The sequence below is a fragment of the Blennius ocellaris genome (genome assembly GCF_963422515.1).
Source record: "Blennius ocellaris genome assembly, chromosome: 7".
NCBI lineage: Eukaryota > Metazoa > Chordata > Actinopteri > Blenniiformes > Blenniidae > Blennius > Blennius ocellaris.
The window spans coordinates 3541049-3558783 of NC_137656.1; the positions used below are offsets into that span (position 1 = coordinate 3541049).

At 40.0% G+C, this 17735-nt stretch overlaps 1 protein-coding gene across 1 annotated transcript; it reads right to left on the reverse strand.

Annotated features, from left to right (window-relative positions):
• Positions 1-4093: 4093 nt before the first annotated feature.
• On the reverse strand, positions 4094-16811 carry LOC308132747 (GTPase IMAP family member 8-like; the record flags this gene model as incomplete). Its single annotated transcript, XM_080499929.1, has 6 exons — positions 4094-5016; positions 5116-5190; positions 5344-6102; positions 7710-8039; positions 11319-11367; positions 16707-16811. The coding sequence occupies 6 exons, from the start codon at positions 16809-16811 to the stop codon at positions 4094-4096; spliced, it is 2241 nt and encodes a 746-aa protein (XP_080356055.1).
• Between the last annotated feature and the right edge of the window lie 924 nt (positions 16812-17735).

Here is a 17735-nt window from a genome sequence, read left to right on the forward strand (position 1 = left end):
ATCTTCTTTTTTTTTTTTTAATTAAAAAATACATTTTTAAACACATTACAGTCGTTCCAATGTGCTTTTAAAGAGAAAATAGAAAAGCCCAACATATCCACATGAGCAAGCAGGTTTGTTTGCGGCTGTGGAAAGGAAAAACTCCTCCAACAGGGAGAAACTTTTGCAGAAACCAGAGTCAGAGGTGGAGGAATTCTGAGGACTGGTTGGGTGAAAGGATAGAGGAGAGGAGAGGAGAGGAAAGACAGAGATAGACTTGGTGGGGAGATACATACAATACCCTTGTTAGTGCTACATAGATTTTTTTCTTTTTTTTATAATACAGTAATCACAGTGATCCAAATATTTTCCAACTGCCATGAGATTAAACCAGCCTGAGCAACAGAGCAAAAATCTAAATAATCACAACAATGATAACAAAAGCAAAAACAAAAGGACATAAAACAAAGAACAAAAAAAGAAAAGAAGAAAAAATAAACAAAAAAATCAAAAAACAACATGATTTTGATCATTGATAGAACAAACAGCAGAAAATAAGAAAAATCAGCAGCAAATCTCATCAATGAGGAGTGGAAATGTGTGTGTGTGTGTGTGTGTGTGTGTGTGTGTGTGTGTGTGTGTGTGTGTGTGTGTGTGTGTGTGTGTGTGTGTGTGTGTGTGTGTGTGTGTGTGTGTGTGTGTGTGTGTGTGTGTGTGTGTGTGTGTGTGTGTGTGTGTGTGTGTGCGGTATGTCCTCTGGAAAATCTTCAGGAAAATTTACATTCATCATAATAAAAAAATGTATTATTGAATTAATGTCATTTAATCATATCAGTCAGACTTGGTGGGGAGACACATACAATACCCTTGTTAGTGCTATATACATTTGTTTTTCTTTTTAATAATACAGTAATCACAGTGATCCAAATATTTTCCAACTGCCATGAGCTTAAACCAGCCTGAGCAACAACAGAGCAAAAACCAAAATAATCACAACAATGAAAACAAAAGCAAAAACAAAAGGACATAAAACAAAGAACAAAAAAAAGAAAAGAAGAAAAAAACAAACAAAAACGCCACCACTCCGGCACCCATCAAATCTTCAGGAAAATTTACATTCATCATAATAAAAAAATAAATTGTTGAATTAATGTCATTTAATCATATTGTATTCATATATAACCCTTTTGATTATGTTATGTGAACAACATGTATTAGAATGAACCATTTAACAAAGAAAAACTCAATATGCACATATTAATCAAACATATTTCTGATATGCAAGTTAAACAACAGCCTCAGTTGATGTTTTTGAGTGAATTCAGAAAAGTCCATCCATCAAACATTTCCTTTGAAGGAGTCATATGCAAAGTTTATTGCCCCAAATCTAGCTTTTCCTTGATTTTCACCAATTTGAATATTGGATCATAGGAGCTGCATTCAGAATCTGCTGTGTCTGTGAATTTTGTCAATATGACCCCTTTAAGCTCACATGACGTGAAGAGATGACACTTTAATATTTACATGTAATCAGCGATGAGTCACTGTGTTTCTGTAAAGCATTCACACAAACTGCAGCAGGTTATACAGCTTCAGCAAAACAAATAGAACTTCTACTCATGGATGGATGTTTCCTCTTATTTACATTAGCAACATTTAATCAGAGTGAAACCATCCCTCTCTTGTGTCAACGTCAGATATGAATGTTTCAGATACATAGAAGCAAAAAAAAAAAAAATCACAAATAGAAAATTAACAGAACGATCATGAGATGAAGTCGTAGCTGTGAGTTTGAGTCAGGTGTTTGTTAGATTATCGGTTCTTTCATTACTTGAGATAAATGTGAACATCACAGGAAGAGAGAGGAAACTTTCCGCAGGTGGAGGAGTTCAGGTATCTTAGATGACACTTTCATTGCATTTCGGGTGTTTTTCCACAACAACTTAACTTTTCGGAGACACACATAAGCACTACAGTAGTAGTTAATATTTCTGTCCATGTTCCAAGTAGATCGATGGTAACGATGCAGGTCCAACAAGTTTTGCTGCTTCCTCTTGAATTTAACAGCTTTTCTTCTATAAAGTGCTTATTTACATCATTTACACACACATCATTTATTTAATAATTGATTTACTTACTAGACCATTGCTGCGTTTACGACTACTATCCATTGATGGATGGATGGATGGATGGATGGATGGATGGGTGGATGGATGGATGGATGGAAACATCTTCCCATTAGAAGTTCCACACATTTTCTTTGAGGAGAAACAAGAGAGAAGTTTCCTGCAGTGACTTTCTAGATTGTAGAGTTCAGTACCTGGTCGGTGTTTTTCATCTCTTGGTTCACATTTCAGTTCAAATAGAAAAGTAGAACATGAAGGGTCACGTTGAGCAGGAAGGTAGAAGAAATACAGAGGCGGCACTTTGTACTTTGGTGAATCCACACTGACGTCTGATCAAATTCATGAAATCGTACAGTTTTGCATCAGCTTATCTTTCAGTTTGAATACAGCTGCTAGTCCAGGGATGAATGGCTGGATCATCTTGAATTCATTGGACTTTTCAGCTTGTTCTCTGGCCTCGTTTCTTTTTCATGTTCTCTAATTCTTTCTTGAAGTTTTCTTGTAATTCTTGTCTCTTCCTCTCCTCTTCCTTCCTTTTCTTTTCATCATCTTCTCTTCTTTTGTTTTCATATTTTGCTTTATCCTGCTCAAATTCTTCCTGAAGCTTTAACAGTTTATCTCTCTCCTTTTGTCGCATTTCTTCATGTTCTTTGTTTCTTTCCCCCACCACTCTTTTCTTGTCTCTTCCCAGATCTCTCGCTCCTTCCTCGTCTCCTCTCGAGACTCCACCAGTATTTTGTCAATGGACTCTTTTTGTTCAGATTAATTTTTTATCTTCTTCTCTAAAGCTTCAAGCTTCTGTTCCCACTCTCGTCTTTGAACTTCTTCCTGATGTTTCGCTTTCTTGTCTTCTTTTTCTCTCTCATCCTGTTCTTTCTTTCTCAGCTCGCGCTCTTTTCTGATGTTTTTCTCCTTTTCACTCAGTTGTGCTTTTATCAGTTTTCTCTCTTCTTCCAGCTCAGCTCTTTGTTCCTCCATTCTCATCATCATGTTCTGAATTTCAGATATTCTCAGTGTAATAAAAAATAATAATAATAATTTGTGAACGTTCTCAAAATGACATTGTAATATTTTCTGCCTTATGAATTAATATAAGAGACTGCCTCAGTAGTATTTTGGTTTATTGTTTGTGGTTAGGGTTAGGGTTAGAGTTAGAGGGTTAAAGTTAATTAAATAGTTCCTCTTACCTGTTGTAGTGGGGGGGACATGAATCGGTGACGCACGCAACACACGCGCACGTGTTGAAGCTGCATTTGTCCGGCAGAACCGAGCAGCTTCTGAATTGGTAAGATGTGCTGAACCTCTCTCTCCTTTATTTCCAATTAATTAATGAAAAAGCCACTAAATTCATTTAAAAACCTCATGAAATTGTAGCAGCCATGTTTTGTGATGTGTATGAGGACCAGATTATTGATTTTAAGGGTAAAACAAGGGGTTTCCCCCTCCCTAATCTGTATATTGTCTGCTGCAGTGAGAGAGAGCTTGTTGTGTGCCGACGCTAATTGTGCCCTCTTTGCTGACTGACAGGTGTGTTATAATGCTCTTATGTTCACTGTTTTATTTGTAAGCACTTTAAAAGCAGGGCTGTACTGTTCTAAATTCAATTCTCTTTTGTTGATCTGTGTTTAATTGTATTCCTTTATATGACTGTATTGTGGAGAAAAAGTACAAACCATTTTGTTTGACACAGTTTACTTTAATTTTTGTACTTGCATTTTGTATTTATAGTTGACTTTTATATGTTTTTATTCAAAATGTTTATGTATTGTTTGTCGAATGAGATTTTTATTTTGTCTGGAGAACCGAGCAGCTTCTGAATTGGGAGAGAGAGCTTGCCCGTGTTGCTAATTGTGCCCTCTTTGCTGACTGACAGATGAAAATTAAACGTGTAGATTCTAATCCCTGTGTTGCCTCATTCCCTGAGTGCTTCAACCAGTCTTAAGTCTGCTACATCAGCTCACACCCTTTTATGTTTTTCTCCTTTTCATTCAGTGATGCTTCTGTAATTTTTTCCACTTCTTCCACAATTCCTCAAATGTCTCAATCGTCTCCTGAATCTCAGATAGTCTCCGCTTGCACTCTTTTCTGATGATTTCCTCCTTTTCATTCAGTTGTGCCTTCATCAATTTTCTCTCTTCTTCCAGCTCAGCTCTTTGTTCCTCCATTCTCATCGTCATCTTCTGCATTTCATCCTGATGCTTTTTTTCCACCTCCTCCCTCTCTCGCTTCATCTCTTCTTCTTTCTCCTTCAAGATCTTTTCCATTTCTTTCTTTATAGCTGTCTCAGCTTCTTGCAGCATCTCATTGGTGAAGCAGTCGCCTCCGCTTGTCTTCACCATGGTGTCGATCTTTGCTATCAGCTGCTTGACTTGATTTGGGTTTAGGTCACGATTGTTGAACACATGGTATCTTCCTCCACAGTCGGCAATCAGACTCTTAAATGAATCGTCACAGTGATCTCTAATGTATTCTTCTGCTGACATCCCAGCTTTATCCAGATCATCTCCTCCCGTTAACAGAATGAAGGCATAGTGCAGAGATTTCTTTCCAAATCCTTTCTTGATGAGTTTCAGTGTTTCTTTCTCTTCTGGTGTGAATCTGCTGATTCTTAACACCAACAAGAAGACGTGTGGTCCTGGAGCCAGAAGACTCACACATTTCACCATCTCATCATTTATCTCTTCATTGGACAAACTGTTGTCAAACAGTCCAGGAGTATCAACCACAGCGATCGTACGATTGTCTATTTCACCCACAGCTTTCTGACAACGTTTGGTGACTGATTTTCCTGCAGGTAGAGCTTTAAACTCCTTTCTTCCCAGGATGGTGTTTCCTGACGAGCTCTTTCCACTGCCAGTCTTCCCGACAAGAACAATCCGGAGACACTCTGTGTTCTGTTTCTCCTCATCACCTGTGAAAGATGATCACACGTTACCATAAAACAACAGAACAATGTTGTGCTGAGAGGTGATGTCCTGTTAAAGACAGAAATAATAGGTAATGTACTTACAGCTGCCTGTGTTCTTTGCTTTCAGGTCCTCGAGTTCAGACTGAAGCAGGTTGTTGTTCTTCTCTTGTTGGATGACTTTTGTCATTTGGACATGATCGAACATTGTCCTTGTGTAGGAGTCTGGTCCATTACTGTCTCGTTTCATTGTATCTACATTATAAAATAACCTTGAAAGCTCTTGTCTTCCATTAATGTTGAGACCAAAGGGTTTCCCACTACAGCCCTCACACAACTTTTGTAGCTCCTTGTTTTCCTCTCGAAAGTCAATAGTTGAAGGATCTGAGTCCAGAGTGAACAGAATCATGGTGAAGCCATTGACTTGAGAGCTGAAGGTCTTCTGGACGGTCTGTAACTCTTCCTTGTCCTCATCAGTGAGTGGACCCACAGGTAGGACCAGGATGAAGGCGTGGACACCTTCAGGATCACAGAGGGAGACACACCTGAGACACTCCTCCATCACCTCCTCCTGAGGTCTTCCATACAAAGCAGGCAGCTCCACCACAGAGACCCACCGCCCACACACCTCTCCCTGGGTTCTGACACACTCTGAGGACTTGACAGTTTGTCCAAACGTCCCTTGTCCCAGTATAGCATTGACTGCTGACGTCTTTCCTGCTCCTCTTCTGCCAAACAACACCAGGTTCACAGGAGGTTGCTGTTTTCTTTTCACTGCGACAACATCTGTTTCTTTATCTACTATCAGAAACTCTCCTCTCTGGGTGCTCACTATATCTTCCATTTTCTGCATCAACTGTCGGACCTCATTTTTGGGAGGATCCTTCCTGTCAGAGATTCTGTGAACGTTTTGCCGGCAGTCCTGGATAAGTTGGTCTACTGTGTCATGACGCTCTTCTTCTTCATGGGTCAGGACAACCATGGAGTGTTTGAAGACATCCTGACCAAACAGACTCAGGATGAACATCAGAGTTTTTCTGTCGTCTTCAGTGAATTCAGAGGGCTTCACCAGCAGCAGCAGGACATTTGGTCCTGGAGAGAAGAAGTCCACACATTTCTTCATCTCCTTTCTCACTGCTTCCACAGGCATTTTAAAGACGTCTGGAGTTTTCACCACTGTGAAAGGTTTTCTGTTCCATTCTCCACTGACAGACACACACTGTTTTCCTCCATAATATTTAGATGGCATTTTTAACTCTTGTTTTCCAGTGAGGATGTTTCCCAGTGATGTTTTCTTATCATCACTTTTCCCAAACAAGACGATCCTGAGTCCATGTGCTGGAATGAAAACATGAAGAAGAGTGAGGATAAGAACCAAACACCTTCAAACATTTAAAATGAATATTTACACAGCTGACGTGAGGTCAGGTTTTATTGGAAGTGACTGTTTTCCCTCATGAAGATCTGTTTAACACCCGGAGTTTAAATAAGTTTAAAAATATAAACTGACTTGAAAAATCAGTGTGTCAAATGTGGAAACTAATTAAATGTGTTCTGTTGATTTCCAAGGTAACAGTATTGTGTAATGTAGGTGCTGGAAATATATTTCATATGTTGCCCTTTAACATTGCGACAAAAATACATCTTATAAACACATTAAATTAATAAAACATTTTTAAAATAACCAGGCTGAATGTTTCTGTTTCTAGTCCCGAATTGATCAAACATGTACGGAGATCCAAACACAGGCGGACATGCCCACTTTAAGGAAACAGCAGGAGCCTTAAACATGATCAACATCCCAGGTCAGCTCGACATTATATAAAGTCTCTTATTCTGGTTTTCATTAACCTGATTTGCCAGAAAAGTTTACCTGGTTTCAAATATTGGAGTTGGAGAATTAGAGAAAATGCTCATGAGATCAACCAGCACCCTACCTGGCACAGATCAACGTGTCATGATTAATTTCATGACACGCACCATATAAATAAAGTTGTGAAAATTGGGTGAATGCACCGACAATGGAATGTCGTAAATTGTCTATTCTAGTTTAGCGTCATTATATTAATTTGATCATATTTAATTTATTGTTTACATTTGTCATCTTACAGGTGACCATTTGTGTTTTGTGTGTTCAAAATGAACCCAAATGAAATAGTAAATACTTCTTTGATTTTAATGTGTCGTTTAGATTGGTCAATTGATCAAACAATCGTTAGAAAAATTATGGTTAGTGGCAGCACTACATCAGTTCTTCTCATCATAAATATGACCATATTAACTCTCAACCTTTAAAAAGTATTATGATGATGATTATGATGATGATGATAACACATAAACTCAAAGGTTGTGTGTTCCTCTGACAGTATAAAAAGTTTTTTTTTTCCACTTACTGTTTCCTGCCACTGGATCCTGGTTGAAGCTCGTCGAAGGTTCTTGTTTCAAACTTTTGGAACGAGAAAGGAAATCTGAACGTACGTCTCTGAAAACATCTCTTGTCACATGCTCTCCGTTGTTCTTCTTCATCATGTCCCAAATGCCGGTCAACAGCTCCTGTTGGAGGTTTTGGTTCCACGACAGTGTGACTCTACATTTCTTTATCAAGTCTCTCAATGGGGGGAAAGTTTCCTCAAGAGGCGACGACGTTTCCTCTTCAGGTGTTGATATCAGTAAGACTGAATGATTCCATGACTGCTCACTGAAGTTCTTCATGATGAACTGAAGCCTCTGACTGTTCTCCTCGCTGAAGTCTTGAGGCTGAATGACCAGCAGGAACAGATGAGGTCCAGGATCAGAGAACCTCACACAAAGGTCTACATGTCCTGTCAGTTCTTCCTGAGAGATGTTGGGGTGCAGGAGGTTTGGGGTGTTGATAAGAATGACTGTTTTGTCCTTCAACTCTCTGCCGATACAGACACATTGACTCAGTTCTTCCTCCGTGTTGAATTTAGTGTCTCCCAGTAGGAAGCTTCCTACTGAGTTTCTCTCAGACCAGCTGTTCCCCAGCAGAACCGCCCTCAGCTCCGACACTGGAAAGAAAGTTATTTCATCAGGACTTCAACATGAAGTTGTTTAATTACTTTTACAGGAGCTTTATGGCCCCTGCATACTCCCTTTTTGAAGCCAAAAGAACAAGACGAAAGTTTGGCAATGCCGTCAACAAGCCGCCGAAAAAACGTTTGTTCGGCAGGACTGTTCATACTCCACAACACGGTGCCGAACTCGCAGGCCACGCCCCCTCACAGCAGCCACACGTCTGTGTAGCGGCCTTTTCACTTTTAAGCTGCACAGTTTATTTCTCGCCTTCTGTGCTGTCAGAAATGTATTTCTCTGAACTGTTTCATTAATAAAAGAGAGAGTTTTTATACGAGCGCGACGTTTGTCTGGTTTTAACTGCAGGAGCTGACCGCTTTGAGTGATGCGTTCAGGGGCATCACGGCATTTTAAAGACCTGCGGCGGTCAGACAGTAGCGATGTTAGAAGCTAAATATGATTAAAATATGAATGATAGTGATTAGCGAGCTGTAACACGCATGCACAGCACACATCGGCGTTGAAATTTCGGCAGTGCCGTTCCTACAGGGTTCGGTCAGGACGGCCGGCACGGCAGACACAAGTTTGTTCGACCAAAAGGAGTCCGACGGCGGAAGTTGCATCATTTTGTTGGGCAGCATACATCACTGCCGCACTTTCGTCTTGTTCTTATGGAGAAGGAATTGGCCTTTATTCTGCAATCAGGCAGTTCTGACCCTGAATCAGTGTTTATTTCAGCAGTCAGAGTAAAGTACAGGAATATTGATCCTTCTAGAATGAGATCTTTCAAGGGTTCTTGTGCTTCGACATCATTTTTGAGATATTTACAGTATTTCCATGTGTATTTCGCTATTTCAGCTGTATACTTTGTGTTGTGTGTTGTAGATCAACATCAGAGTGAGTGCTCTTGTTTCTGTGACTGTAAAATATTCCTATCAACTCTTACAATATCAGATATGGGATAAATCATGTCACAGTACAAAGTGAATTTGAACTTTTTAAATCCAAATCTGGATGGGCTCATTTCAAATTTAATCTATTGGTGTGTCAGGATCAAATCTAAACTATTTCATTCAATAGAAAAAATCAGCTCAATAATTCATCCTCACTTTTCAGATTCACTTCTCTCCATTCAGATTTAGTTTTTCTGCCCAAGAGACTTCCAGCCGAAGTTAACAAATTTAAATAACCTTTTAGTTTTGAAGCATTTTACTGTGTTTTACAAGAGGAGGACTTTGCTGATTTTAATGTTTTGGCAACAAAGACCGGTGTAATGCATCAAATGGTTTCCCTGTTAACTGGATACTAAGTTCCTTCAGCGTCAGTTGTTGCAGCCAGTAGGAGCAGATACTATAAATCTGTAGATGTCCTGGTGAACACGGGTTACAATCAAGTTTCTTAGTGCTTTACCTTTTGTGAGGCAGAATTTAACAACTAAACCGACTTCCTTTAGCTGAAGGAAGGCCAGTTCACGTCAAGATTAAGATTAAGATTTAAGGAATTCAGATTTACTTTCTATTGGCACAGGATTTATCTCATCGTCAGACTTTCAATAACTGAGCACTGCTGCAGCGCCTCCTGCTGGTTTGAAAGTTGTACTCACTGTCAGGTGGAATAAATTGAAAGCTCCTTCTGCGCTTCAGCGGAAGATCTGAAACTGGAAAAAGACAGGAATCAAATATTCAGAAATCTTTCACTTAAGACTAATTTATGGCACCTCTGAGTATTTCAAACTCAATGTCAAAGCAACACAGAACACAAGGCTGTGATCAGGCGCTCTACTACGTAACTTCTGGTGCTCCAAGTTTCCAGTGACTGCAAACTGTGGAATGGACTTACTGACTCATTACTCCGCGTTTCATTGAGACCCGCCTCCGTTTAGAAAGTCTATTCCACATTTTGCAGCGAGCAGAGCAGAGCAGCCGGAACATTAACACATGTGGACTCTTCAGCAGAAACACAGATGCGGCTTCATGGATCGGAAACCTCCGCAGGTTGGATCGTGAATTACATTCATATCGGAACCCGATACTGGATCGGATCGACCCTCGTTTCTTTTTTTTAATTTCCAACAAAAGTTTTAAGGTGTAGTAGAGGATCTTCTATTTCCGGGTGGATCATCAAGACTATTGTCAATCATTCTGGTGATATATTACGTAAGGCGGTCGTACGTGCTCGTCCCTGCGCGCAGCTCACTCCACACGGTTCTCATCCTGCCGGTGGCCGACCCGACGCATTATTCTCGGACATTTTTACACAGTTTCACCCCCACTCTGGTGCAAATCTTCTTGTAAAGTGAGCTTGTGTGAGCGATGCCGACTTGTGACTTGTAAACAGAGCGTGCACGAGGAGAACTGGGCTCGTGCATGTCTCTCACACAGGGTTCGAATTACAACGTGGCTTTCGGGGAGCCCTATTTTCCGATCAGACCTCTCAAGTTTGTAGAATAGGTATGCGTGAGTGTTTTTAGAGCTCCCCCTAAATTTTTCAAATTAGGCTTTCAGGGGAGCTCAGGTCCCTTTCAGGGGCGCCCAGCTCCCCTTAGCTCCCCCGTAATTCGAACTCTGCTCTCACACACGTTTTAGTAGGCGTTCCGTCTCGGGAGCAGGTAGAGCGTTGCGCATGTGCATTTTTTCAAAAGGTGGAGAGGGCGGTTCTTTCCTAAAATTCGGGAAAATCCTCCTGTACACCTTTAAATCATTCAGCAACTGACATCAAAAGATGGATTGAGACACTAATTAATTAGACATACTCTATTAACCCCTTCAGATATTGAGAGATGCTGTATCAGTTATGTCACTGTCACTGACGCTCAACCAGCTGAAGGTGGATTGCCTGTCCTCGGGTGGTCCACCAGGTTTTGTCTCGTGGGGTCTTTTCATATCGTCTTCTTCCAACAGGAAAACACTGTAATGGTCCATGAGGCACACAGAGTCGTGTCCTCCTGGGAGGAGACCCTCAGGTGGGTCCAGAACCTCCTGTAAATGTTCTAGGTTTGTTCTAGAAGCGTTCTGGTGGACTTAAGGAACGATGGTTTGACATGAACACATTAATAAACATTCATCATGTGCTGGTCAGCGATTTGTTGTTTTTTTTCAAGAGATTTTTTAGAACTGATAAGCTGTTGTCTTATCCTGACATTTTAACCTGATCCTGACATTTTCTCTGTTTATTTCTGGATATCTTCTTTCTCAACTCTGTTGTATATGAGGCCTGTGAAGCTTTATGAAACTATGTGGGAATGAAGTTATCAAAGTTATTGAAGTTTAACTCACCAGACGTTCCAGTCGCCATAATGTCAGAAAGCCTCTGAGGCTGACGGAGCTGCAGAGAAGAAGAAGAGACAAGTCAGAACCCCTGAATTTAATTATTGTTGGAACAAATCATCAAAGTTACAATCTAGTGTGAGGATGTTATATCAACACCTGCCTGGCAGAAGCATCTGAGGAGGAAGTCAGTTTTCTCTATCAAAGTCACCTATGCTTGTGTATGAAATAAAAAACAATGACATGATTCATGGATGGTTTTATTCTTTTAAAGTTGTCAGAGGTACTTTTTGAAGGTTTGTCATGGACATTTACTCCTTTCCTGCTGAAGTAACTGCAGTTACTCTCCATTATTGTAGTTTGTTTTGCTTAATGCACCACACATTGTCAGTGCATGAATGAAGTAGGCAGATCAATTTAGTAGCTGAACTCTACAGAAGTGGCTCCAGCTGCAGTGTCTTGCTGAAATAGGTTCAGAGAGGGTTGGACAACTTGGTCAATCATTTACGCAGCAAGTGTCTACAGAATAAACCTTTGCTCCATGACTCACAATCTGGGATATTAAATATCAGGTGCAGTGATGTGAAATGTAAATCTAATGCAGTATTTAGAATAGAGAAGAGTGAGGTTAGATGAGACACTATGTTGTACTGAAGGTAAAGAAACATGACAAATAGAATGAAAACTTATTCAGAATGTCTGAAATAATTCTGCTTCATTTCATTGTCAATAATTCCTCACCAGTAATACATTATTGCCTCAAATAGCAACGTTTAATTTCTTTTCAGAAATGTTTGTAGTTATTCCATCTGAGCCTGGAGATCAGAGGCTGTTTTTAATGATGATACCTTGAATTGAATTGTTCAAAATGTGGTTACATCCTCTTCTACATTTGTAAAGTTTTCTTTGTTTACAAGAATCAGATCATTTATGTAATTGAAAAATGATCCAGCATTTTCTTAAGAAGATGCATAAAGGTTGATAAAGAAACTCAAAACCTCCATCATTATACTTTTTGTTCAAAGCATTCTTCATGAGTGATTTTTTTTTTCTAGGCTGTGGTTTTAGAAATTGAATATGGAATATGATGGGGGGGGGGGTCTCTCTCTTTAATCCACTTGACTCTGGACCTTATAAATGCTCTCTGAGCTTCATTCACATTATATCCACCTGGATGTTCTTCCAGTGTTCTTGTGCTTCTTCAAACTGAACATGATCCATGAAACCGTGACGTAACTGAAGCACTGATGTCAGTTGTCCTTTTAAATATGGCGGCAACCACATACATGTATGGCGGCGGCCAAAAACAACTATGCCTACAACCGCAAACGAGTATGTCGGTGCCCGTGAGCCGCCATTATTTGATACCGCGCTGGCAAGGTTCCAGTTTTGAAAGTAGTATGGCGCTGACCGTGAGCAATAATGGCGGCGTCCGCAAACAAGTATGTCGGCGCCCAATAACAAGCATGTCAGCGGCCGTACGCCGCCATTTTTATACCGCACTGGCAAGGTTTCAATTCTGGAGGAGCACGGTTGCATTGCTGATCATGTACTCGTGCCTCCCACCGACAGTGACGCTGTGGTGGTGATTCGGATCAAAATGGCGGAAGGAAGTGGACATATTGTCGGCCATCTTGGATTCTCCCATGACGGCTTCTCCGTATCAGGAGAGGTGACCTCAGCTCAATCCAAGAAATAACTATAATTTCACAAGTTTTGAGTGTTGTATACTGTATCACCCACATTATTATCCCACATGAGCACAAGATGGACTGTGAAACATGAAATATAGTCAAATGTGGGTCCTTTAAAAGCAGATACAAATATGATACTACCTATTTATATTCATCCATTGAGAGCCTGCTGACATACAAGGACAGCTCCCACCCCGGCTCTGACCTGTTTGACCTGCTGCCCTCGGGAAGGCGCTACAAGGTCATCAGGTCTAAAACAAACAGACTCAAGAACAGTTTTTTTCCCCAAAGCCATAACCCAGGCCTATTCAACTGGCGGCCCACGGGCCAACTCCAGCCGGCGGATGACATCAGACCGGCCCGCAGATCAGTTCTGTTTACTTTTTTTTTTTTTTTTTTTTAAAGAAAGACATTTACATTTACATCACTGTAATGTATTTAAAATGTCTTTCTTTTAATAAAAAAAAAAAAAAAAAGAAAGACATTTTAAATACATTACAGTCATTCCAATTTGCTTTTTTTTTTAGAGAAAATAGAAAAGCCCAACATATCCACATGAGCAAGCAGGTGTGTTTGCGAGTGTGGAAAGGAAAAACTCCTCCAACAGGGAGAAACTTTTGCAGAAACCAGAGTCAGAGGTGGCGGAATTCCGCAGACCGGTTGGGGTGAAAGGATGGAGGAGAGGAGAGGAGAGGAGAGGAGAGGAGAGGAGAGGAGAGGAGAGGAAAGACAGAGAAAGACTTGGTGGGGAGACACATACAATACCCTTGTTAGTGCTATATAAATGTGTTTTTCTTTTTAATAATACAGTAATCACAGTGATCTAAATATGTCCCAACTGCCATGAGAGTAAACCAGCCTGAGCAACAACAGAGCAAAAACCAAAATAATCACAACAATTATAACAAAAGCAAAAACAAAAGGACATAAAACAAAGAAAAAAAAGGAAAAGAGAAAAACAGAACGAAACAAAAAAAACAAAAAACTAAATAAAAAGCTGTGGTATTAAGTCTGTTCGATTAACAGCTTTTGTTGTCAGATGCTCAAAAGGTTCAGCTACTGTGTGACATGAAGTCCATTGGCAAGTTCAGCTAATCTTTCAATTTGATCATCTGTTTGCTCTCTTCTGTGGATTACTTAAAAGAAAGGGATTTGTATTACAAGTAGAGATGTCAGAATTTACAAAATTATACAGAAAGACATACATAATCTTTCAGATGTTTCAAATATGTGTTTATGGGGCTGTAACAGCCTTTGTTCCAAAACAAAAACAGTATGATGTGTATAAAGTCAGTGATTTGTACTTTTTTGCCATGTACCAAAATAAAACACTTTTGAATGTGGCAGAGCATTGTGTCAGGTTGAGATCAGGAATAATAGCTCAGGGAATTGTTCGGCCCCCAGGGCCTTAGCTTTCTGAAAATGTGGCCCTCCCAAAAATATAGTTGAATAGTCCTGCCATAACCACTGTGAACTCTGATAAGCACTGACTTTACAGTCTTCTATGCAATACTTTCTAATGTGCAATATCATTTTTATTGTTCTCAGGACTGGACTGTGGACTTTACCTCCTCTCCACCCCTCCCTCCTTCTTGCACTATTTTTCCTTCTATGCTTTTTACATGTTTTTTTTACATATTCTGCACTTTTTTGTTCTTAACATGGTTTTTATATTCTGTACAGCACTGTTACTGGAGTTGTTTTTAATCTCATTGTACCTGGTATAATGACAATAAAAGGCATTCTCATTCTCATTCTCATTTATCTATATAGATATACACCCACACATCAATATATACACATTCTTGCACATACACTTACATATACACGCATTTTGGACCACTTTTTCAGTGGGAAAGCGTTATATGTGCTGACATTAGAAGCCTTGTAATAATGTGGTTTTGAGTAAGCTCCTGCAAGCACCATCTTGAAGGGTGGGAACTTTATAAACTTCCTCAAGTCTCCCGTTTAATGTCTGAACTCAAAACCTTTAAAGTTTCATTGTAGCTCACCTGTGAAATCTGATGTTCTTCTTCCACAAACTGCCTCTTCTTGGATCAAAACTCCATGTTAAAGAACAAATCTCAGTCTGATCATCGTCAAGCTGTCACACCTGCACTGGTTCTTCCACAGACTGTTTTTCCTTTCACTCTTTATTGTAGTTAACAGCAGGGTTGCCAGGTCTGGTGAGGGAGTCCCTCGAAAGTATTTATCGTTTAATGATTAATGTAGAAAGTACAATTAATCTGAAGATGTTCTACCTTTAAAACTTTCAATATTTACTGAAGACTATAAAAAAATGTGCAATGTGGACATTTGTAGACTCTTCTAATTTCTGTTTAGGCTTGTTTTGAGACATCCTGGGATTACTGAGGGCTTCAGTTCTTTAGACGTTCTATGTTCTTTTGGGAGTCTGACCTGACCTGGATAAGTCCTCTGTCTCTCTTGGGAGTAATATTCGTAGGTCAGCCTCTCATGAAGAATGTCCACTGTTCCAAGTTTTCTCTGTGTGGATAATAACACATCATGATTCACTGGAGTCCCAAAGCCGTTGAAATGGCTTCCAAATCCTTTCATATTGAGAGAAGTCAGTGATTTTGTTCCTCATAAAATAAATGTAGTGGTCACACTGGAGGAAGAGTAACCGTCTCATGTACAAATTACATATTTCCAGAACTCTTTAGGAAAGTTTGATAAAGATAAACAATCCAAGTCGTTCAGGTTTATTAAAAGATATTAAATAGAAATTGTACCATAAAGGGCCTCTTTGCACTGAAACAAATGAAACCATGAGACGTTTAATAGGTTGTATTTAAAGGTTGTTGTGTCGTGGTTACTGACGGGACCGCTCCACTATTTAATGTGAACTGAACTCTTGTAATGTTCCATTTGAAGATTTAACATCAATAATGTCTGAATAGCAACATGACAAAAGGACTAAGAACATTTTATTTAATAACCAGGAGTCCAGGTCCCCTTGGAAGTTAAAAAATTAATCAACGTTGTAAAATTAAAACTTGCACATAGAAGAGAAACAGAAGTAAATTTCCATAATGCTTATATTTTGAAGGCTAATGTATGGAGGTGAAAGTGGGTGTGTCCAGTGTAGATTATAAGGTTTTGGCCAATCAGAAGGTCCATCATCATACTGGAAAATGTGTTTTTACCAACAGAACCAAGACAAATACTGTCTTGTTGCCATTTTGACATTGTGTAAACAATGTACTTGATGAGGTTGGGAAGACGTGTTCAGAAGAAAGAATCTGTCGATCGGAGTTTGAAAGAAAACGAGACGCCGGCGCTTCAATCTGGAAATGTTTATTCTGCTACTGGAATGAAGCAGAGCACAGCAAGCATTCACGACAGGAGCTCACACCCTCCTGAAATCAGCACCGAGACGTCAAGTACCAAGTGATGTCTGAGTTTCACTGATTGACACACTCTGCAGACAATACCACTTTGTACCAGCAGGTGGTGTCATAGGTAGCATCACATCTTTATATACATTTATGGTTTGTTTTGGTAATTTTGTTTTTTTCCCCCTGACTTTCTAGGATAAGAATTATTTTTTGTCCCGGTGTCACTGTCGAACTGAGAACGTGGGAACTGATGATGGCAATTCTCCCAGAAGCAGCTCCGATCTCTACATTTCATCTTGAGCCTAACTTCTCCCCAACGCCTGCTGAGATTTGAGAGAACGTACTTGGGCACTTGAGGTGATGTCCTCCCTCTGCTGCTCTCCCATCGGAACGAGTGTGTCCACCGGCTTCTTCTCGCAGGGGTCGACACCTGCACCTGAATAAAACATTTCCAGTCGAATTGTTGTGGATTTTATGAACTGTCGGTCCCCGAAAAAAAGAGGCAGTGACCACTGCAATGTTATAACAGAGAGAAGAAACATTTGTGTCAGTCAAACTAGTTCATAATAACATTTTAATATTTCTATTGAAGGAATAAGCTTCAACTCCGAGTTTCAGTTGTACTCACCCTGTGTGAGCAGACACATTTAAATAAAGAAATTAGAAATCCCCTTGATTTTATTAACTAATTCCTCCAAAATGCATCCTTGCTCTGACTCACATGGGGTCAAACTTCATTTCAAACTTTATTCTAGGGCCACATGCAGAACAATTTATTTTCATTTCATCGTTCATTGAGAAGAGGAGGAGCAGGAGGGGGGATGATAAGTAAGGAGGAGAAAGAAGAAAGGGAGGAGGAGGACTGTGGGTGTAAGAGGAGTTCTCTGCCGTTCTGATGGAACTATGATGTTCTGCTGGCGCCCCCTGGTGGCCACAGGCTGCTCCACACGAGTTGATCTTATGAATGACTCGATGTGTTTTAAATACACCTCTGATAGTTTTGGATCTGCTTCCTGTCAGAAAACTACTATAACTTAAATACTTTGGAGTGCTCAGAATATAACCTGTAGATCTAGATTTCTTCATGTCAGTTAGTTTGGACATTTAGGTCCCTCCTCATGTCTGATTGCAGATCACTGCCCTGATGTGTTTCACCTGAGTGTGATTCTCTTCACCTGGTCTCTGCTGTGTGTGTCTTCTTCTGGTTAATCTGTGTTTTCTGTGTTACTACGATCCCTGAGTTCTCTGAGATCCTCCACGTTCTTGGATTCCTGTGTTCCCTGTTCTCTAATAAAACGAGCCTCAGCACCTGCTCTGTCCAGATATTGAGTCTTCCTTCCACTCGTCACCGTCCTCCTCTGTATTTCTGCTCT